At 39.9% G+C, this 22,368-nt stretch overlaps 2 protein-coding genes across 2 annotated transcripts in view; one reads left to right on the forward strand and one right to left on the reverse strand.

The window, feature by feature from the left end:
- Positions 1 to 545, reverse strand: part of apex2 (APEX nuclease (apurinic/apyrimidinic endonuclease) 2) — a 5,018-nt gene extending 4,473 nt beyond the window's left edge. The window contains exons 1-2 of the mRNA XM_085344913.1: positions 399 to 545; positions 198 to 281 (exon numbers count right to left, since the gene is read on the reverse strand). Coding sequence (XP_085201039.1) covers positions 198 to 281; positions 399 to 513 — 199 coding nt within the window. The 5' untranslated portion in view covers positions 514 to 545. The remainder of the gene's footprint in view (positions 1 to 197; positions 282 to 398) is intronic.
- A 313-nt stretch (positions 546 to 858) lies between these two features.
- Positions 859 to 19,434, forward strand: LOC146610900 (protein bicaudal D homolog 2). Its single transcript, XM_085345566.1, has 10 exons — positions 859 to 1,027; positions 4,043 to 4,378; positions 6,666 to 6,878; positions 7,056 to 7,208; positions 9,862 to 10,374; positions 11,318 to 12,184; positions 12,781 to 12,960; positions 16,497 to 16,648; positions 18,914 to 19,253; positions 19,417 to 19,434. The coding sequence occupies exons 2-10, from the start codon at positions 4,127 to 4,129 to the stop codon at positions 19,432 to 19,434; spliced, it is 2,688 nt and encodes an 895-aa protein (XP_085201692.1). The 5' UTR covers positions 859 to 1,027; positions 4,043 to 4,126.
- The last annotated feature ends 2,934 nt before the right edge of the window (positions 19,435 to 22,368 follow it).

The raw sequence follows: 22,368 nt of genomic DNA on the forward strand, positions 1-22,368 counted from the left end.
ATGTGAGGTGAATTGGGTGTAATGCAGTTTTACGAGGAAATTTTTCAGTAAAGTATAAATGTGGCATTATATTTTAGAAGACTGCACTTTCTTGAATGTTGGCACTTAATATAACTGGATGATAATACACGAAAAAAAACAAACACTTTCAAGGCTCACAGACGCAAAATGAACTGTTATATAACTTTGTATTGAACCTGAGTAGCCACTGCGCCCTCGGCTGTAGCTGAAATAGGAGTTGTATCCGTCAACAATAGCAATCCTTTCATCTAGCAAGTCTCCTGTGGAGGAGAAAGTAGGGGTTAACGTTTTTATTTTCATACAGTTTCATTCTAACTGTGGCGCCTTGCACGATGACAGCTCCCGCGTTTTCAAACCAGCTATTGCTAATCACTTACGCGTCACTTTTGTCTCCTGAATACAAATAACATCTGCGTCCAGGGAATCAAGAGCCTTTTTTATGCCGCCTCTGAAGGCCCTAATGCCGTTTATGTTCCAAGTAACGACCTTCATTTTGTAGCACTGCAACTGGCTGGAGCGGACACACCGCTCCAAACAGCCACAATAATGTGCACATCCGGAAGAAAAGCGGAAGGCAAGAACGGTACGACCGGAAGTGTTTTCACTCACTGATTTTTCTTTTTTTAATTAATTAATTAATTTACATTTTTTTAATTTCAGGGTTTAATGTTTAACTCACACGCCCTGTTAGAAACAACTGGCCCAAACTAGCCATATAATAAAAAATAAGGTTCTTAGTGAGGTTGTATTGCCTCGTTGCTAAGCTAGAGGGGGTCCTCGTGCCTTGGCGGTTTCGGCGCGCGTTTGACACCCGACCTCGGGAGGAGAAACGGGTGGAGGAACTGGTGGGAGGAAGGGAAACTGCTGCTGCCGCCGCTGTTGGTATCCTTGGCTGTTGTTTCGTAATTAGCAACCGTTGCTTTTAAGAGAGACAGCTCCATTTGGACGTGCAAGGCTAACGTTTGCGAGCAGCCACCGAGTGCCATCTTTGGGATAAAGCCATAGGGTGAGTATGTAGGTAGGCTAATGATGGCTGTCCGGCTAATTAGCTTGCCTGATAGGATCCGGCTCTTGTTACAACAGTGTTCAAGCCCCGTTAGTTAGTTAATCGGTTAGACTGTTGGCGTCCGTTCGGTTAAGGCTATGTAGGAAGGTGAAATTGCAAAGCTAAGAAGCTATCTAGCTAGCGAAAGTCCGTTTCGCTATGCATCAGCGTTAGATTAAACCTGGTGCTGCTAGCTGTCTCTAGTTGTGTCATATTTCCACGTTACTCCACTGTGGTCTTTGACTACTGTCAATATGTGTTTTATCTGATTAATAGCCTCTTGCTTTTAAACATAGCGAATATTCTCAATTGCAAGCTCTTAGTGCATGTTCACGGAGAACCGGTTTCTTGGCGTAGAGGAAGCAGATGCTTGTTTCATGACTAACTCGCAGCTACATCCTTTGGCACGGGACGACCAGCGGCTGGTGTTTCCATCTTCGGTCAGACAAGAGGACACGAGGAAATCGTGGGAATCTGCCCCACCCAGGCCGGTCGAAGTAAACATATGTTGTTTCCGCGCCTTGGTCGTGTAGCAGCTGTTTCAAGTGTTTAGCAGTAATTTGCGTAGTGTGAAAGATGAAGACTGGTCGATGCTACTCTTGGTGTTTAAGACCAAGTTATTGTCGTGGCACCATGACTCTAGGTGCAACAACTAGAGTCATGGTGCCACGACAATAACTTGGTCTTAAACACCAAAAAGACCAAGGAGATCATTGTAGATTTCCGGAAGAGGGGCCATAACAACCATCTGCCTCTCTTCATTGGCAGTGAGGTGGTGGAGAGGGTGAGCAGTTTTAAATTCTTGGGGGTAACTGTGACCGAGGACCTGTCCTGGGGCAACCATATCACCTCAGTTGTACGGAAGGCCCAACAGCGCCTCTACTACCTGAGGAGACTGCGGAGCGCACACATTCCCAGATCTCTGATGTTGAACTTCTACAACTGTGCCATCAGCAGCGTTCTGACGTATGGATTTCTAGTGTGGTTCCCCAGCTGCACCAAGGCCGATCAGCAAGCACTCCAGCGGGTGGTGAAAGAAGCTGGCAGAATTATTGGAACAAGTCTGCCAGAGATCAGTAATATCTTCCCCACTCGCTGTCTGAGGAGGGTGCACAGTATCCTGCGGGACCAACATCACCCTGCGCGCCACCTTTTCCATCTGCTGCCCTCAGGGAGAAGGTACAGGTCTATACAGGCCAGAACATCCAGACTGGCCAACAGCCTGTATCCACAGGCTGTGAGGCTCCTGAACTCTCTGCCCCCCTCTCACGGACAATAACCATATCCAACTTCTTAATAGCAATGAACTGGTCTGCATTGGTGCATCATATCTTTATTCTCTTCCCCCTCCTGCCCCCCCCCCCCCCCCCCCCCCTCTTTCTTAAATAGATAACTATCATATCTGATATCATATCTCACAGTACAATAATATTGAATGGGTTGCATTGTTGTATTTTGTCATGTTTCTCAGGTCTTTGTCTGAATTTCTACGAACATTATTGCTAAGGATTGTCTTATTGCATTGGAGTCACACTGGGTTAAATATGTACACTTGGGTTTTAAGGGGTATTTATTATTTTCTTCTTTTTTTTGGGTTGTATGGAAGCCCCAAACGCAATTTCATTGTTCTTGACAATGACAATAAATAAATAAATACTAAAAAATACTAAATAGCATCAGCATCCTCTTGCATTTAAGTTTAAGCCTGTTTTTGTTAATTATGGGGATGTGAGGAAACCTCAGTAATCAATTTGTTTGTTTTAGGTCTAAATCATTTCTTAGACGGTGAAAAACGGTTTCTTGATTTATGTTTTTGCATATTTGTCAGACTTATGTTTCAGATCAAACACATTTTAGTATTAGACCCCCCCCCCCCCCCCCCCCCAAAAAAAAAAAAAAAAAAAATCTGAGCAAATGTAAAGTGGAGTTCTTAAATGATGATTTAGCTTATTAAGGACCAGTAGCTATGAAAAGCTATCCAAACCTATCTGTCCCTGTGTGAAGAAGTAATTGCCCCCTAAACCTAATAACTGGTTGTGCCACACTTAGCAGCAAGAACTGCAATCAGGCATTTGCAGTAACTGGCAATGAGTCTTTCACATCATTGTGGAGGGATTTTGGGTCATTCTTCTTTGCAGAAATCGTTTAATTCAGCTACAATGAGTAATTTTCAAGCATGAGTGGCCTGTTTAAAGTTATGCCAAAACATCTTAATCAGATTTAAGACTGGACTTTGGCCACTCAAAAACCTTCCCATACTTAAGTGGACTATTATGAACTAATGGTCAGATATTGTCCTTCAGAATTTTGTGGTAGTAAGCAGAATTCATGGTTCGATCAAATTGAAAATGAACCATTGTGTTCTTTTTAGTCAGTGATGAGTTTTTTTTTATCCTGGAACCCTCCTGTGGATGCCAGCTTTGCCCAGCCTCTTTCTTATTGTTGAAAACTGCCCCCCCCCCCCCCCCCCCGAGACCTGCTGTTCTTCAGATGTTGTTCTTGATGCACTCTTGGAGTAATTTTGGTAGGATGACCACTCCTGGGGGAAGGTTCACCAGATCTCTTTTCCTAATTCACTTTGTCAGACATGTTCTGTTCAAGTGATTATTTTATGTATTATTATTTTAATAATAATACATATGATTTACCAAAAGGGGCATTTTATTTTTATTGTGTTATCTTTCTTAGTATTAGAAACTGATGATCTGAAACATCACGTATGACAATCATGCAAAAAAATAAAATAAAAATCAGAAAGCACTCTAGCTGATAATGCAGCCCTTTCAGCACTAGATCTTAATTTAATCTCTTAGATTTTTCTCCTGGTCTTTAAAGCTTTAGTAAAACTTTTATCCCATTAAACTAATCCCAAAGTTAAACCTTACAGTTTACTCCATTAGTGTCACACTACAATTTATGCAAAAACCTCTATCTCCAAGTATTTTATGTAACCATGTTCTTTGTCTTTTGCCGTAGTGGTGTGGCGTAATGAAAGCAGAGGAGTGAAGGAGGCAATTGTCTCAGTAAAACATTTGCAGACAAGCAGGAGACTAAGTAAGGATGCTGGAGGCGGGTGCAGACCCAGCAGGTGCAATGGCCGAGGGAGAAGAGGAAGCGGAGATGGGGAGCAGGGATTTGAAGGCTGAAGTGATGCGGCTGACTCTCGAGCTTCAAGAGGCCACAGAGGAAAAGCTACAGGCAGCCCGCTACGGTCTGGTGGTGCTGGAGGAAAGTGCTTCCCTCAAGATGAAACACACACAGCTGGAAGAAGAGCATGAATCTCTCAAACTGGAGCTACAACAGCTCAAAGAGGTAGGAGCACCTAAGGCATATGTTATTTTTTTAGATTGTTTATTTATATATTTGGGGTGGCTGTAGGTCAGGATGTAGAGCAGGTCACGTACTAATTGGAAGGTTGGTGGTTCGATCCTCATCTTCTCTAGTCTGCATGCCAAATATCCTTGGGCAAGATACTAACTCCAACTCGCTCTCTGATGCATTCATCAGAGTATGAATCTGTGTGAACGTTAGATAGAAAGCACTTACATAGGGAAAGCATAGAAAAAAGTGCTTGTGTGACTGGGAAAAGCACTAAAAAAACACCAGTCCATTTACCATATTTACCTTGTAAGCTTGTGAGGTCATCATTCCACTGGTTTCCAGGTAGTTTTCCTATATCACATACTTGCTGTGTGATCTTTTGTTTATATAATAAAATGTGCGCAATGAAATGCATTTCCCGTTGTAAGCTTTCACAGTAATGGTCTAATAAACAGAACTCTTGTATTTTGCAGGGTATTAAAATCATGAAACAATGGACACCATACAAAAATTGTATTTTATAATTATCAGGTTTAACGGGTTTACATTATTGGTAGGCATAATTTAAATGCCATCAACACCATAATTGCTGCTATTATATATAAGCACAATCTCTCTAAGTTTATTCATTTTATAGTTCATAGTTGAGGAGCTGCCTTGCGGTCTTGCAGTCCTATAAAGATACCATGGTTGAGGGGTTTTTTTGTTTTGTTTTTTTTACACGTGCCAGTGGACTATGTCATGAATTTGCCTGTTCATTCCGTCATTGTCTTTTTGTAGCTCTCACTTTCTGATAAAACAATAACAGCTCTGTTACAGTTGTGACCTAATATTATACTTTGAATGTCTTGTCTTGTGATCATGTTGAGTCAGGTTTGCCTCACATGTCATTTGATGTTGGCAGGAGAAGAGTGTTAACTGATTATGACGTTTTTGCATCCAGTTAGTCAGCATGTTGCTATTAACATATGTTAATTTGGATGTCTAAATTTAGCTGATTTTGATTCGTTATGTTAAAGCATTAAGGATTTAATATGGTCAGAGCAGGATATTCAAGATAAAAGATCAGGCCAATACAGCAAAGCTCTGATTATGTTTAAACCATGCCTTTCATAGATACATTGAAATAATGCATAGGCTTTTCATATTATAAACAATGCACTTTCCACCATTGTGGGGGGGGGTTAAGTAAATAACCATTGTATAGTAACACTGACTTGACCATATTTACTAGATCGTTTGAATCTCAATTTTAAAGGTACAAAAACTGTATTAGACTCCGTTTTCATATTGCCACTGAATTTCTGCTAAAATAACTGATTAATGCAGTGTTGTTTCCATACAGAAAACTGAAGAATAATTAGCACATTAAGAATGTTTTAACAAGTGTTTCCTAATGTAAATTTTGTCACAAATACTTATAGACCCACAAAGGTATTTGGTATTACTGGAACAGGTTTTTAAATACTGATTTATGTAAGAAATTAATCCTATAAAACTAAGTCCGGTCATGTGGGCAGATTTCTGATTTTGCAGTTATTCCATCTGCCTGTTCAAATTAAAAGGGGAGAAATTAAAAAAAAAAAAAAATCCTTCTTACGGGTAGTTACTGATATTAATCAATTTATCTGTAAGAATAACAGTAAAAGTGGTCAGCTGGGATGCTTTATAATGCCATATAAATTTAAGTGCTGTACTGTTTCTGATTTCAGCTATTTTTAAAATCAGTGTAAACCTCCTTTTTTATTTTTGGCTATTTACCCATTTAGGTTTTGGCAGGGTTGAGCTCCTGTGCTGGTCATTATGTAACCATATTATTAGTGATCATTTAGGCATGTTTAGTAGCTTGTTTGTTTCATTAAAACCCTTATGTGATCTTTCTTTCATTAGCACTTATTGGTGCATAATGTGTGTCAAGGTCTGTGGTTGTGGCACGCTGTGAAAAAATGCATGTTATTGCTAGATAACTGTAATCTATTAGGGTCATAGTATAAGGCAAGACAAACAGAACTGCAAAAATGATGTGGAAATTGCTGTTAAGGTCCAAGGTTACAGAACCATATCAGCTATTTCCTCATTGCAGTCAGGTCTCAGGTGATTAATGTCCACTGAAAACTGACAGAGAAGTGCAATTTCCTCTCCTTTGTTTACATTGTTTACATTTCTTATCTTTATAATGATATGGGTCAAATGTTATTGTTTCCCCCCTTATGTGTAACACAATAGTCTGTCAAATAGTGTTTTAGAGCTGTCCTTATTAGTTTTTGTTTGTGTTAAGGCATTTGCAGATTCTGTGAGCAGCCAGAAACGTGCAGCTGCTGATGGAGAGTGCCGGGAGGAGAGCCTGCTACAGGAGACTGCCAGTAAAGAGGCTGCCATGGCAACGCGCATAGAGGAAGTTCAGACAGAGCTGAAGCAAGCACGCCTTGCTCTGGGCAATGCCCACGCAGAGATTGATAGACTTGGGGGGCTCTCCACCCAGCTGAAGAAGGTATGGTGTACTCATTCAGTACTCCCTCTTCTCGTGATAAATGCAAATAAAAATTAAATCCCTTTGGAGAAAATATTAGTTCTCTAGCCTAGAATTAACAGTATATGATATGTAATTGACAGTTAAGCATGTTAAGCTGTGCTTTGTACTGATTTTACTGTGGATTTTCTTCCACAGGAGTGTGAGTGTCTTGAGGCAGAGAAAGGCCACCTGAGGGATGAAATAAAGGAATATAAAGTGCGTGAGCTGCGCCAGTTGCAGGACAATGGGGAGCTAGAGGAAGAGAACATATCTCTGCAAAAGCAGGTGTCTGTGCTCAAGGAAAACCAGGTCAGTTGTCACCTTCCTTCACACAATCATTTTTGTATAACATTATATTTATTGATTTTATTATTGAAAGAATATGAAATAAATCGATAAACAACCCCCATCTCCACTCTATATGTCCTGAGTCCCATCTGCTGCATAAATTTGAAACATTTTTTTAAAAAATTGGCAAGGGGCAGGAAGGGGCTGACGAGGAGACATGGATGTGTGAAACAGTAGTGTTCAGAATTTCTAGGGCCAGAGAGCATGGTGACACAGAAAAGCAGGTTACCTTTGTTACAGAGTTTCTGAATTACCTGAAGTAGACTAGTGTGGTGGGGTAACTGCGAGGGTTTTAGCTAAACCTGATAATGCCCAAAGCCAGAGCTCGCTTGCTCTGCCCATCTCTCTCCTCTATCAATAACCCTAATCTCCAACCGTATGGAGAAATGAAGAGAAATAATTCAGTAAGGTTTTGTTCCTCCACCTTCACACATGAGGAGGAAGGTAAACAAATACACTATACCACACAACATGTTTGTTGTCAAAACTTCAAAGGACGGTAACAAAAAAGCTGCTGGTGAACAGACTGGACAGTCTAGTTGCCGGGTGAATAGTGTTGTTCTTTTCACCAAATGAAGCAGCTCCCACAGCAGAGGACATGCTATTCATCTCATAACTACCTGTGTTTTTCATTAGACAGTATATTCCCATAAAACCTGCTTCCACCGAATACCAAAGCCAGTTTAACATTTGTAATGCAGTGTGATTGAAAGTGTGTAATTATAGCTGTGTGTTGCACCATGGCAACCATGTTTCAGTGTAACTATTTCATGTTTCTCAAGATATTTCGGGATGTTGTGTTTTTTATTTATTTTTTCACATTCTAGAGGACATTATGTGCTCTGAGAATTTAGATATTTTTGTTTTAATAATTTTATGTGAGAATATTTTGTAAATATAAGCACAGCTTTGGAAAATGCTCCATAGACACTGTACTTATATGTAAATTTTTCATGTTGGTTGTTGTATTAAGCAGTTATTCCAAGTCTGCTTGATGTGCATACACATCTCTGTCAGTACTAGATTTGGGAAAAATGTATGTGACCTGTGAGTTGACTTTGAAAGAAAATATTTTGTCATCTGTATCTCTCTGTCTGGAATATAATTTTTAAATGAAACCACATTCATTTTCATTTGAGGGACACACTGGAAAATGAGAATCACATGAAGGGACAGATGGACATGCTTTGAGTCCAAAATGTATGTCTCATTTGGCCTTTTCACACATAATGTGGTCCACATAAAAGCTAGCCAATTATTAGTCTTACTATTGTAGTAAGCTACCATATAGCCAAATAAGTACCTTTTTTAACAGCCTGAACTTGAGAACTAGTGTTAGCTTGGCTTTTAATAATTCATTTTAATTCAAACATTAGTGCAATGCTGCAAATTATGTTTTTTCTCAAGAGACATTTTATGTCTCTTGAGAAAGATACACTGGCCTTTCTTTACACTTGGTAAAAGCATAAGCTGTCCAGTTTCTTGCTTTGGTTGGAATTGTCTGCCCTCAGTATAAACTTTTCTTTTTTTTTCTTCTTTCATTTTGTTGCATTCTGTGTTAGCAAGCTTTTAACCTGCAGAGACCACAGCTACAGCCTGGCAGACCAGAATTTCTCAATAACCTAAAATGATATCCATGCCAGACTAAAAATTGTCCATGACTGTACAGATTTGGCCCTTTGATGTTAACACATGTACCCTAACTGATCTTTAGCCTGTCAATCATAGAAGGACAATTTCAATGTTATATTATAGCTATTTATAAGAAACATGCATTATTTTATGTGTACTTTATGTCAGAATCAGAAAGAATCAGAATCAGAAAGGGTTTTATTGCCAAATGTTGAGCGGGTTTACAACATTAGGAAATTGCTGTGGTGCTTCAGTGCAAACATACTGTTAAAAATACTGTTATAAATTAAGCTTAAGTTAAGCTTCTAAAAGCTACTGTGTTTCTAGCAAGAGCCCAGCAAACATTGTTATTAGAATTCCTAAATGGATACATTTTTATCCACTTTATTTTGACTGTTCATTTATGAATCAGAATCAGAATCAGAAAGGGGTTTATTGCCAAATGTTGAGCAGGTTTACAACATTAGGAAATTGCTGCGGTGCTTCAGTGCAAACATAGTGTCATAAATAGCACTTAAATAGACATGAAAAAAAATAAAAGTAGGGATAAGAATTAAAAGTGCTACATAGAAAGATATGTGCATGAGCTATACATGAGATATATACATGAGAATAAGAATTAAGAGTGCTACGTTGAAAGATGTATACATGAGTGCAGGTGGTGATCAGTGCCAAACATGTGAACACAGCGTAGGGTCATGTGTTAGTAGCGGGAACAGTCATATGGTTATTGTTCATGTGTCCAACAGCAGAGGGGAAGAAACTATGCTATAGCAATAATAAAATTATTGGTTTGGGTGACTATGAAGTCAGACAGTGTAGTTTTCATTTGCCTACTGAAGCTGTCTGGTTGTGAGTGTAACTTTGCTAAATGCAGTGATAAGTGTATTTGCATGTTAGGGATACAATTTCCATTCATACTAAATGAGCTGAATAAAGTAACAAAGAAAGTCTTCTTGTCCTGCTTCTAATCTTATTTCAGGTTGAGTTTGAATCAATTAAGCTGGAGCTGACCCAGAAGAACGAGGAGCAGGAGGAGCTGCGAGGACAGCTGGAGGAAGCTGGAAGACTGAGGGAGATTGCAGAGAGGCAGCTGGATGAGGCCCTTGAAGCACTGAAGGAGGAAAGGGAGCAGAAAAACAGTCTGCGGCGGGAGCTCTCTGCCTTGACCCTTAACCCCTTTGATTCTGTGGGGAACCTGGAGCTCCACTTGGAGCAGCTGGATGACAGCCAGGAAGAGGGCCAGGGTGGAGAGGGTGAAGGGGAGGATGGGGATGAGAATCAGGACAGCGGTTTTAATAACGGTCCTGGATCTTCTTCCAGTTCTGCTAACCCTCCTCACTTGGGTGGCTCCAAAAGTAACGGCCTCATCCATCGCTACTCCACCCCACGCCACAGTGATGTACTTCGTGCTCCTGCTTCTGGACTGGTCGCAGACCTGCTGAGTGAGCTACACTTTTCAGACAGTCAGAAACTAAAGCAGCAGCTCCTACAGGTGAGCAACAGAAAAACACTTACCTTTTTTTCAAATGCTTCTTTGTGGTATCCCACTGAGGACAAATGATTAAAAGGAACTAAAAAAAAAGTAACTTCAATCCTACATGTTATTAAGAGAATGAAGTCATTTTATGGATTGTGTACAGAGGTAACGAGAATTTGCAAACGTTTGGGTATGGAAGTATCATTAGTTTAGTGTGGTAATTCTATAGCCATCACAGTCAGTTTCAAGTATCACTAAAAGTAGAATTAGGGTTTAGGGTATCATTGTTTCTCAGATGCTTGGGTGCCCATTAATAGTCTTAACAGAGTTAAGAAAAATAACACACAATAATTTGATAATTACTTAAGCATTTACCCTATGTTGCTTTCTTATGACCTTTTATATATGAATTTAAAAGCCTTTAAAAGGTTTAGACAGTTTATTTACTGTAGATATGTAAAATAGAAAGCTGTTATCTGGCTTGGCTAAGTAAGGAGGATATACAATTTAGTCTGTGCGCTAAGCTGTTAGCAGGGCTCTCTGCCACTTCCTGCTCTAGACCACATCCGTTTTGTGATGGAGGAGGAGCATTAATATATATTGTGTATTCCATCAAGCACTTTCTCCAGCTCCCACCTGATAAAGCTTCATAAACCAAAGGGTACTTCAGGAAATGAAGAATGTCTTGAGCTGTCATTGCTCTCTATGTAATGTAAATATATTATTCATGGTGCACTTAAATCAAGAGGCTGGGTTTGAAAGTTCCTACTGAACAGATGTCGCTATTTGACATTAAAAATTTATAATGAGTAAAGGTGGTGGGGGAGAAATGTGTGTCACAGACATTTATAACCTCCCTTTTTGTTTTGAAATTAATCAACATTCAGTATTGTTCTTGTTCTGTGAACTGATGTTAATAATTACAGACTTCTCATGTTATGTTTGTGTGTACATCCAGGCAGAGCGAGAGAAGTCCAGCTTGACTAGCAAGGTGGAGGAACTGCAGATGCAGCTGGTAATGTCCAGACAGGCACTCAGTCAGCAAGAAGACAAGGTTGGCTCTCTCACCCAGCAGCTGGAAGCTGTGCAGAGTAGTCGACAACAAAGCCAAGAGGTGGATGACAAAGGAGATAATGAGACAGAAAAAGATGGTGGCAATGCTGTATTTGACTATGAGGTAGACACCAAGAGCAAGGAGGTGCTGGAAGCGCGTATGCGCGCGGCTAGCGAAGAGCTTCTAAAGCTGCGAGATGAACTGTCTCAGGCAGGAACACGTTATAACACCCTGGAGCAGAGATACAAGCAAGAGAAGGAGCGTTGGAGGGCTGAGGCCCAGGAGCTGGCTGACAAAATCCGTCAGTGTATCAAGTCCAGCAAGCAAGATCAAGAGCGCATCAGTGAGCTGGAGAAGGAGATTGGAGCAACACGGAAAGTGGCAAGTGATTCTGAAGGGCACTTAAGTGTTGCTCAGGAAGAGCTGCTGGCCTTCTCTGAGGAGCTGTCCAACCTGTATCACCACATCTGTGTATGCAACAACCTTACTCCCAAACGGGTCACCCTGGACTATTATCGTGATGGTGCCAGGTCAGGAGGCAGCGCCAGAAGATCACACCTCTATTCCCAGCACAGCGTCCAAAAGAAGACTCGAGCCAATGACATGTTCATTTCGAAAGCTGCAGCGTTGCAGTTTATGGGAGAAGTTGACAGTGCTGTAACCAGTGGAGACTCTCCTACCTGCCCTGGATCCCCCACCCTAGATTTCAGGGACCCTTCCAATGTTCGCAACTTAGTAGCAGTCATCCGTTGCCAGATAAAACATCTTCGGGTAAGACAAAAAGTGTAGTTCTTGTGACATTTATTAATGTAGTACTCCAACACTACTTAGTTCTTTGTGAACTAAAACTTGTAACCAGTGCAAATTCTCAAACTTTTTTGCTGTAACCCTAATGCTGAAAAACAAACTTTTATTCTGGGTAAAATCCTTAACTCCTTTACAAATGTTTCACTGAACCTAATAATCTGCTCAGCCTGTTAACAGAGTTCAGCTGGTCCCATGTCTGCACAAATCCAGTGCCTGGCATGGGCTACAGTGACACGTGTGGGCGTGAATGTAGCGGCTTATCAGGGGTCAGAGTAGAACTGTAACCTCCATTACACCGAAAGAAAAGACAGGGTGGTAACAAGTTCATTAACTAGAGAAGTGCATATTCTCAAACAAAAAATAAATCCTCTTTTACATGTTTGAAGATTTATTCCTGCCACTTCAGTGTTATTGTTAAGAAATGTGATCGTTTCGTGATAAAGATTTTTTTTTTTTTTTTTTTTTTTTTTAAATCAAAATGTTGTTCCCGTTATATAAGAAATGTTATTTGCCAGACTAACTGTGCTAACCCTTATAAATATCTGTCTCTGTTCTCTCAGGTGGCAGTGGACCTTTGTCGTCAGAGGGGTGCAGTGCCCTACTCAGGGCTAAGCAGCAGTGGAGAGGCAGAGCGGGACAATGAAAACCTCTTGGAGGAAGTGTTAAAACTCAAGTCTCTTCTGAGTACCAAGAGAGAACAGATTGCTACCCTCAGGACTGTTCTCAAGGCTAACAAACAGGTAGGTCACAGTAAGCAAGTATCTGTGTTGTAATGTTTGTCTTTATCTTCAGTGAAGGGAAGTATAGTGTTACTTCAGAAGGAGCTGAAGTTGTGAGTGTATCGGCTGTTTGGCACCAGCCCTTTGCTACAGTCTTTACAATTACTGCCCCATTCATATATATGTAGATGGTGTTATGTCACCAGTCATGTTTATTCTCATGTACAGCATTGACATAACTTCCACACTTACCACTGTTACTCTGACAAACCTGTTTTTACAAACACCATGCCAAATATTGAAAAACTATTTGTCTTTAAATCTACACAAATGCCATTTGTATAAGCATTTTCTTTCTGTTTTTTCGCCTTCATCTCATCCTCCCTGTGTATGTCAGGTTGTTGATACATGTTAAAAGAAATAATTTAAATAATTTATTTGTTTAACAGAAGAAAAACTCATTTAGCAGGATTGTCACCACTGACAGTTATACTAACCTCACCTGTAAAGCACCTTGATATACACCGTAGCTCATTCACTGTCCGAAACAAGTCGTATGTCCCATTTATGAATAAGTAATGGCCCCTATCAGTTAGTACCTATTCGGGTTGATTGTCACGGCTTGATGCAGTTTTTAGGGTTTTCCATTAGGTCATAGTAAGTGTTTCCAGGGACTTTTTTTTACTATCTACTTGGCTGGGGTTCCAAGCGATCAGAGTCATTTCTAAAATGTGACGTCAACAGACTGCATGCCACCAATTTGTTAGTCAGTGGCATCACAGGACATTGGCTATGTTGGTATAATGACCCCACACATATTAGGTGGTACTCGATTGTAATGAAAACAAATCAAGCCAAGTTGAGCCGATCCAAGTAAGTACTAAAGGAAAAAGGGCTTAAAGGTCTCTTGGAATGTGCCTTGTTTAGAATTGAGGCCAACTAATGTCATTTGATCTTTAATTCTTTTGTGTCTAAGGTCAGTGTTTGTAGTTTTGCTGCTTGATATTAAAATCAAGCTTTCCTATACTTTCCCACTTTCACTCATAGAAGGCAGGCTTCATTGTTTTTGTTTTGTTATATGAACATAATTTTGAGAATAGCTACCTTGGTTTACACAGATTGTCTGAAAATTAACCTTGCTAATATTTAACCATTAGTCTGTGTTAGATATAAGTTATAAGATAAAAGAGTTGTCATCTCTTGTTAGGGGTAATTTATGGTACAACTAGTTATGTGTCTGAGAGTTGCTTTCGCCACAAGCAAGAGAAGTGTGAGAGGACAAAAAATTTGTGATCAACAAATTCAGCTCAAGAATCAGAGACAGTGACTGCAGTGGACACATTTTTTTGTTTTTGTTTGTTTTTTTAACACTTTGTTTTGCTTCAACTCTTTATATTTTATAAATTCACTTAGTTGTTTCTGACACTGCCCCCTGGTGACAGTAAAGAGTTACGACATGTAGGGCTTGGTCTGCACAGCTGTCCTAATGCTGTGTTCTGTTTATCTCAGAAGTCAGACGTCAAAGCTGGGGATGACGTAACTCCTTAGTCAAGTGTGTTCCAGTAATACTCGGTGTTTCTCATTGCTTTGCTGAATTTGTTTTGCTTCTTAGCAAGATCGAGTCATTCATGCATCACTAACTTTTTTTTTTTCTTTGCGCTGTGCTGTGTCAGAGCTATGCATATGGCTTCATTAGCAAGTCATGAATACACAGCAGTGACAGAACAAATTGCAAGTTATACAATTTTACCTTTTAACTTTACATTTATTGCTGTCATCTTGGATTGTTCAGTCAAGCTTGGTGGGGATGCTCAGACTTTGAAAAATTGTGACTGGGAACTCAGGAATTCAGATTTCTGACTTCAACTGGAAATTCTGGAATGCAATTATACGTTATGTGTAGGATCACCATAGAAGTATGTTGGAGCCCTTAATAGGCCTCTAGTCAACCAATGAAAATCTTGAGTGAAATTTTATCTGCTTTTCAACAAATCCTTAGATTAACTAAAACTGGCCACAGTCCACTGAGTGCATTCTGCTTAGCCTTATTATAATAAGCAGGGATTGGTACCGGAGACTGGCAGTAAATCCCAATAACCGTACCAGACACACCATCACTTAAGTATCAGTAAGCAGCCAGACAAGCATTGCTGCTATCATTGATTATGCAAAATAAATTCATTCTAACACACCATTTTCTTATTATGACAAAGCTGCTGGTTTTGTGTTTACTGTCACCAGCAACTTCAAAGTTGCTGGTGACAGTAAACATGACAGTAAACATGACACTTAAAGTAAAAGTTTGCTGTGAAAAGATTTCAGTGTTGAGTTGATTGCTGAGCTTTGATGTGCAAGCTGCTTTTTGCAAAGTTCATGCGCACTATTTTTATCCTCGTTTATAATAACACACAGCCGCAGTAACTATTGCTTTTACTTTTGTCTGTTACTTTGGTGCCAACTCCAAGTAAATTTAAAGCAAACATAACATTAAAAAATGTTTGACATAGCACTTCCTGTTAGGTTGAGTAAGTAAAAAAGTTGGGAAAACAATTGCTATTCACAGATACAGCCAACAATAATAAAATAATCCTGTAACTATATTGATGTTGTGCATTTCCCCATATAAAAGTACTTCAGGAAATTGTCTGCTCACTGAGAATTAGGTCAAGTGAGAGAGCATGTTGCTGAAAGCACTGACCAGTCCAACTGGAGACGCCAAACGTGCTTGTTATATAACTCACTTTGCAGGAGTATTATCCATCCATAATCTCACATAAGCAGTATGGGTGACCTGTCTCATCAATGTCTTGTCTAGACAGTCCCCTGGACCCACATGATTGTGCACCTTGAGTACATCAGCCTCTCCTCTGATGTGACATAGCACAAAGGGAAGAGGGAAAGAGAGTTCAACCTCTCCTCTGATGTGCTATGTTCAGCATTGCATGACCTGTTTCTGTCATTACCTGAACAGTCAGTCCTGTATACACATACGCACACTTAAGGTAATCTGTTTGATGGGCCAGTGGTCACTGACAATAGTTTTCCTTCTCAAGTCTGTTGACGTTAGCTGTCCACTGGTGCCTCTGATGTAATCAAACCATTTACACATGAGATTGTTACACTGATATTTGTATTTGGAGAACAGATAAGTAAAAAGCAATCCCATTAGTGGGGCAAACGTGATTTAGAACAAACTATTTGCTTAAGATACAGCGTGTTTAAACTATAGAGTCATATTGTTGATTTTGTGCCTTCTTCATAATAGTGATTTTTCTTTTCATTGATCTTTAAAACTCTGACCGAGATTGCTGTTTAACAGGAAATTTTGTAGTCACATAGGACAGGAACAGTTGAGTTGTCACTGAAGCTACTCAAATCTAAGGAATTTGACCCTAAATTCTTGGCCGGCATTTATTATCGCATGCAAGTGTCTCCAGAGTATTCCTAGTTTTGAAAGAAGTGCATAATTTTAAATAATGTGTTTTCATACCAGCAACAGATCATAATGTGTTTTTAAAACCCCATTTTGATACTAAATAATATTTTTGTTATTGCAGACTGCAGAGTTGGCCTTATCCAATTTGAAAACAAAGTATGAGACGGAGAAGAGTATGGTGTCAGAGACCATGATGAAGCTCCGAAATGAGCTCAAAGCCCTGAAGGAGGACGCTGCCACCTTCTCTTCTCTTCGAGTCATGTTCGCCAGCCGGTAAGCTTTCATTTCATGTGATTTGAAGCAAAACATATTACTGACTCAGGGAGGACAAATATAACACAATCATATATTTAATAAAGTTAGAAGAAACAAACATTTAAAAAACTGCTTTAAAATGTCTTAAAACTGGATTGTATTTGGCTCTGTACTAGTAGTTTTAAGGCTTATTAGTTGTGCTCTTGCTAAGGTACAGCTTTTGCTTTCACTCGTGTAATGAGCTTACCATGCTTATTACACCTATGGGCAATCCACTAGTTCACGTGAAGATTACAAACCACATGCTTTGCCCTGTGCTGATGGGTGATCAAGCAAGGTCACCTTTAAGAAAGACTTAACGTTTGTAGGACATGGGTTTGACTATAAACACCACCATGCTATCAAGGGGAAGATGTTAAGAGTTAAACATACAGATCATAACACTTGACTCACTAACCTCTTCTTTGCGGTGTTTTTATTTGGGATTTGTATGAGTGCACTAATGATTATTTTTCTGTTTTTGGTGATTGTGTTATGTGTTGCCAAAGTGCCCTGAGAAGGTTCTTGGCCATGTATTAGACCGTCTAGGCCCTTTCCAGACAGTTGTTATCCCTAAGAAGGATTGAAGAAGAGCCAGTAATGAAGGGCTGCTACTGTCTGTTCCAATAGGATAGAGATTACAGCTTTATAAAAAGATATTTGCTTAGAATCAGGTTCAGTGGAGCCATCATGTGGATAGCTAGTATGAGTGCATCTCTACAATATATGAAAATAAGGGTGTATTACCGTACTCATTTTAAACATATTTTTACTTACATTTTCCAGTTAGCATCGTTCCCGGTTGCCAGTGAATGAATGAATTGAAGCTTTTCCAACATTATTTATCTCAGTTTGATATCAATGTTAATTTATTTATTTTAACTACAAAAAATAATCCGTGGGAAAAAAGTTTTGCTTTTGTAACTTGTGATAGCTTGTGATATTTTTAATGATTTGTTAGCCTGTAAAATTAACCAATAATAACAATAATCTTCAGTTGCAATCCCTGCTGGTGTTTGATGTTTGCATTTAACACACTATAAGTCGTGTGAAGTAGGGCTGCTCAATTAATCGAATTTTAATCACGATTACGATCTGGGCTTTCAACGATCATTAAAAATGACTGAGCCGATTATTAGCCCCTCCCTCATTTATCCGCGACACCTTAAAGGCCGGTCCGTGAAAATATTGTCGGGCATAAACCGTCCGTGGCGCAAAAAAGGTTGGAGACCACTGATTAAGAGGACCCGAGGGAAGCTCGGAAAGCTAAGCAGAAGTTATTTGGAGAGTGACTGCCGTTGGTTGAAAAGAGAGTTTAAAAAAAAAAAAACTTCAGTGGTGTTGCACACTATTTTATATTATTTTTTAAAAGTCATTGTTAACCCTTTAAAGCCGGTCAGAGCAGCACGCTCCGTTTTGCGTAACTATTTTTAAATCCCTGTAGAACCTGAACCATGTAAGCTAGCGCAATAATTTGTTTTGCATATGAAACCGGAGGAGTTGTACTTACATCTGATGCCATCAGCTTGTCCTCGGTCACGGTTTCGTTCCACATATAGCTTTGCAAAAATTGCATAAAAAGCGCTTGCAGGAACAAAAACATAATATTCCAGAAACACGCTTCGCCGTTCCTATCAGCTGTTCGTAACACTTCCCACAGTGAAATGATGCACCTGCTGTTTTCTTTGCAAATTTGCATCATAGGACTGTTTTTTGTTTTTCCTGCAGTATATAAAAATTGCTGTATCTCCAAAATAAAACTATGAAGACACTCAAAATAAATTTCCTGTGGTGGGAAACTATTTTTTGCAACTTTATTGTATTTAAAGTTTTGAGGGATAAACCTCTTAAATTTCTCCAAGTAGAAATATATGTAAACAAAACAAAAGCAATTTTCAATTTTTTTTGTAGTTTATTGCACTTTTTTGCAATTTATGTAATTACTATGGACTTAATGCATACATATTATTAAAATATGGGCTATAACAGTTGTATTGATGTATAGCAACTTGAAGTGCTCCCACAAATGGCACTACAGCATGTAAAAAAAATAATATAAGCTCTGGTGGACTTGGTTCTATAGTAGGTCTTAAAGGGTTAAATAAATATCGTCAAATAATCGTGATCTCAATTTCAGTGAAAATAATCGTGATTATCATTTTTGCCATAATCGAGCAGCCCTAGTGTGAAGCATGTATTTCTATGCCTCTGTCTTTATTTCTTGCTGCATGTTGCATCTCTCAGGTGTGATCAGTATGTGACCCAGCTGGATGAGATGCAGAGGCAGCTAGCTGCTGCTGAGGATGAGAAGAAGACACTGAATTCTCTTCTGCGTATGGCCATCCAGCAGAAGCTGGCTCTTACTCAACGTTTGGAGGACCTGGAGGCCCCTATGTCTCCACACAGCTTAAACAGCAGCCCCCGTCGCTCTCGGGCCAAAGAGCTTGCTACCAAGTCAGGCCGTGCCCCTCGGAGCCCCAGAAGCAGTCCCGCCCGGCCTCCATTGAGGAGCAGTCCACGGTCTAGCCCCGTTCCTGCTACTCACCACCTGCGATCTCTAACTAGAAGCCTCCACACAAGCCCTGTAAGAACCCCTCTTTCTCTTTATCCTGACAACTCCAGCCAAACCAGCAGCCGCTCACGCGGAAGCAAGGGTCTCCAAAGAGATGCCACTTTTATTAGAAGTCATAGTGTCAGTGATGTTTGTAACACAGAGTTGAATTGTGGTTTTTCCCTGACCTATAAAGGCTCCACCAGTTCTGTGAACAGTGATTTAAGCTCTAAAATGTATCCTGTAAGTGAATCAAAAAAGGGAGCATCAGTCCGGAGAGCTTCTGTCCCTTTACGTCAGGACACTTTCATCACAACTCGCGTTGTACCTGCCTCTTCTGCCAGACTGAAGTCTTCTTTGTTTTCTTCTTCTATAGATAAACTAACCTCTTCTAAAACGGTGTGTGTGTATGCTAACACCAGTGAAGCATGGGGTGAAAGCCAACAAAATCATGCTCTAAACCCTAAATCAGATGTTTCTGTGAGGAGAAAGCAGTCAGGTCGCAGGTCTAATTCTGTACAAGCAGCAGCAGCATGCCATAACACGTATCTGTCAGACTCTGCACAGTTCAATTCAAGTCCGTCAAGGGCCCAGGCAGTCACATCACACTCTGTTAACAATTCAGCAAGTAGAACCAGGATGACCGGAATCTGTAGAGAGTCTAGACAAAGATCATTTACATCTACAAGTAGAAACACAGAGGAGTTGTACACTAATGCCAGTAAGAGCTCTGGTAATAAAGCTACATCTTCTAGGGCTCGGAGCTCACACTCTAAATCATCAAGGAGACAATAAAAAAATAAACGTAAATTAGCCAGCAGATCTAAGCTATCGAACTGGTTTACACACTATATTGACAAAAGTATTGGACCCACACTGAATTCAGGTGTTTTCAGTCCCATTGCCACAGGAGTGTAAATTCCAGCCCAACCATGCAGTCTGCCTTTTCAAACATTTGAGAAACTGTGATGAGTTGCTACTGTTGGAACAAGTGAGTTCATGGAATTTCCTTTCTCCTAAATATTCCACAATTAGCTGTAAGTGGTATTTTTGCAAAGTGGAAGTTTTTAGGAACCAAAGCAACTCAGTCACAAAGTGGTTGACCACGTAAATGTGGTGTCACTGAGTGCTGAGCAACACAGCATACAAAAGTCACCAATGCTCTGTTGACTCAGTAACTGACGAGCTCCAAACCTCTTCTGGCATTAACCTCAGCAAAATAACTGTGTACTGGGATCATCATGCCAATGGTTTCCATTACTGAGCAGCTCCTGTAAGTCCAGTGTGTGCAGAGCCCAGTTCTTTTGTCCATATAGTGTTTCTCTATAACAAGTTTTAAATAAGAGACTAATAAACTATCATTGATATCAATGAAATGGTAAATGGCCTGTATTTATATAGCGCTTTACTAGTCCCTAAGGACCCCAAAGCGCTTTACATATCCAGTCATCCACCCATTCACACACACATTCACACACTGGTGATGGCAAGCTACATTGTAGCCACAGCCACCCTGGGGCGCACTGACAGTGCTAGTAATGAACTAGAGGGCACTGAAAGAACACATGCTTCAACGTTAGCAGTTTTTAAAAAGGCTTTTCCAAAATTGAAAGCGTACTTACAGTGCCAAGACTTCATCTTCATATTTCCTAACATGTGAATTGTTATGCTGTTTGCATAACAGACCAAACAAACAACTTTGATCAAATACCTTCTCAGTGCTTGCTTTTATCTTGAACAATCTTGTTTTTGCACAGCTTTAGTTTAGGGTTAGTGTTTAGTTTGGTTAAGATTTTTGCTTATTTTAACTGATCACCCCTAAATTGCTAACCTTTTGTGCTCTATGTTGTATTGATCTGTTTATCCTTATAATTTACCCTTACCATTTTCCACTAAACTTTTTAAAGTTCTTAAGTCAGACTAAATATTTTTTTCCTTTTTGTCTCTGTCTCACCTTGTCTTTGTAGCGCTGAAACACTCCTCCCATTACTCCAAAACCCTTCTTCTCCATAAGGACCTGTCTTCATGTTGACTCCTTGGCTCCCTCCTCCTTCCCTGACCTGAGACATCCTGTCCATCCCAGATATGATGCTACATTCCCCACTCTACCTAACAGAACCATGGACAGGAAAAAAAAGTATTTAAAAAAAAAAAACAAAAAAAAAAAAAACTCTCATCCCACCCTTTTGGTCTTCTCTGCTTGGAGTGGAGAAGCCTGCATGGAGCCCGAAGAAGGATGAAGACACAAATGTGCTGCTCATTTCTTTGTGAAGTCATTACCTGTGTTGTCCAAAGTGGTTCCAACTTCCATCTGGTCCTGTTCAAGGCTTTGTGTTGTACTGAACCATTGGCAGTATTTATTTCAGAGACTCTCCTTGTACAATATTTACTGTCCTCAGACTTTGATTCAAGGCTATGATCTGTTCTCTGAAGGCTCTTTGTCTTACATTCTTGCCTTTAGTCTGGCTTGATGTATCAGGCCCATCTGGCGTCTTTAGTGTTGGTAAACCATTAGATGATCTGTGGTAGCTCTCCCAGGTAGTTTTTTATAGAACACTGCAGCCTTACCAATAGTCTTACCTTAAAAGTAGAGCTTATTGTTGTCTTGAGATTCTTCCTTTTACTGGTGGTGCAGTTACATGCTCTTTCTATTACGCCATTTCTGGTTCTTAGATTTCAGGCACACCCTTTAAAGAGAGGTCAGTAAACATGACATTTCATATGGAAAATATCAGCCATACATTCATCACCTCAGTTCAGACACTGAGTGGTGAGATGCATGATTTGGGAAATCTGTAATGTGCATCTTCGCAAACTATGCAGACCAAGTCAGGACAGTGCCTGTATACAATCTACTGTTTAAGGCTTTGGGCTTTGAAACCTAGCCTCATTTTCCGTTACCAATGGCTGGCTGCAGCTATTTTACAACAGATATTTGCATCTCTTAATATAAGAAGATTTTGGAAGTCACTGTCTTACATCATTAGAACAAAGTGGCCTGGTTTCCCCTAAACCTTTTAGTAAAATCCTCCATTGTCATTTCTCTTCATTACTGTGACAACATTTTCCATTCGATATCTGCTTTCTCTTTGCTCCTTTGAACAGCTAATCAACAATATTCGTGTTTTGTATTTCATAGCATAATGTC

This window comes from Diplotaxodon limnothrissa, linkage group LG20 (assembly GCF_057381915.1).
Source record: "Diplotaxodon limnothrissa isolate DT_005_m linkage group LG20, D_limnothrissa_male_GT1.1, whole genome shotgun sequence".
Lineage (NCBI taxonomy): Eukaryota > Metazoa > Chordata > Actinopteri > Cichliformes > Cichlidae > Diplotaxodon > Diplotaxodon limnothrissa.

Bases quoted from the DNA above. Each gene is read 5' to 3' on its own strand.
- LOC146610900 (XM_085345566.1), top strand. From the start codon at position 4,127: ATGCTGGAGGCGGGTGCAGACCCAGCAGGTGCAATGGCCGAGGGAGAA. The intron at 12,961-16,496 runs GTAGGTCACAGT...TTGTTATTGCAG, and splicing joins TTCTCAAGGCTAACAAACAG to ACTGCAGAGTTGGCCTTATC. The intron at 16,649-18,913 runs GTAAGCTTTCAT...TGCATCTCTCAG, and splicing joins CGAGTCATGTTCGCCAGCCG to GTGTGATCAGTATGTGACCC.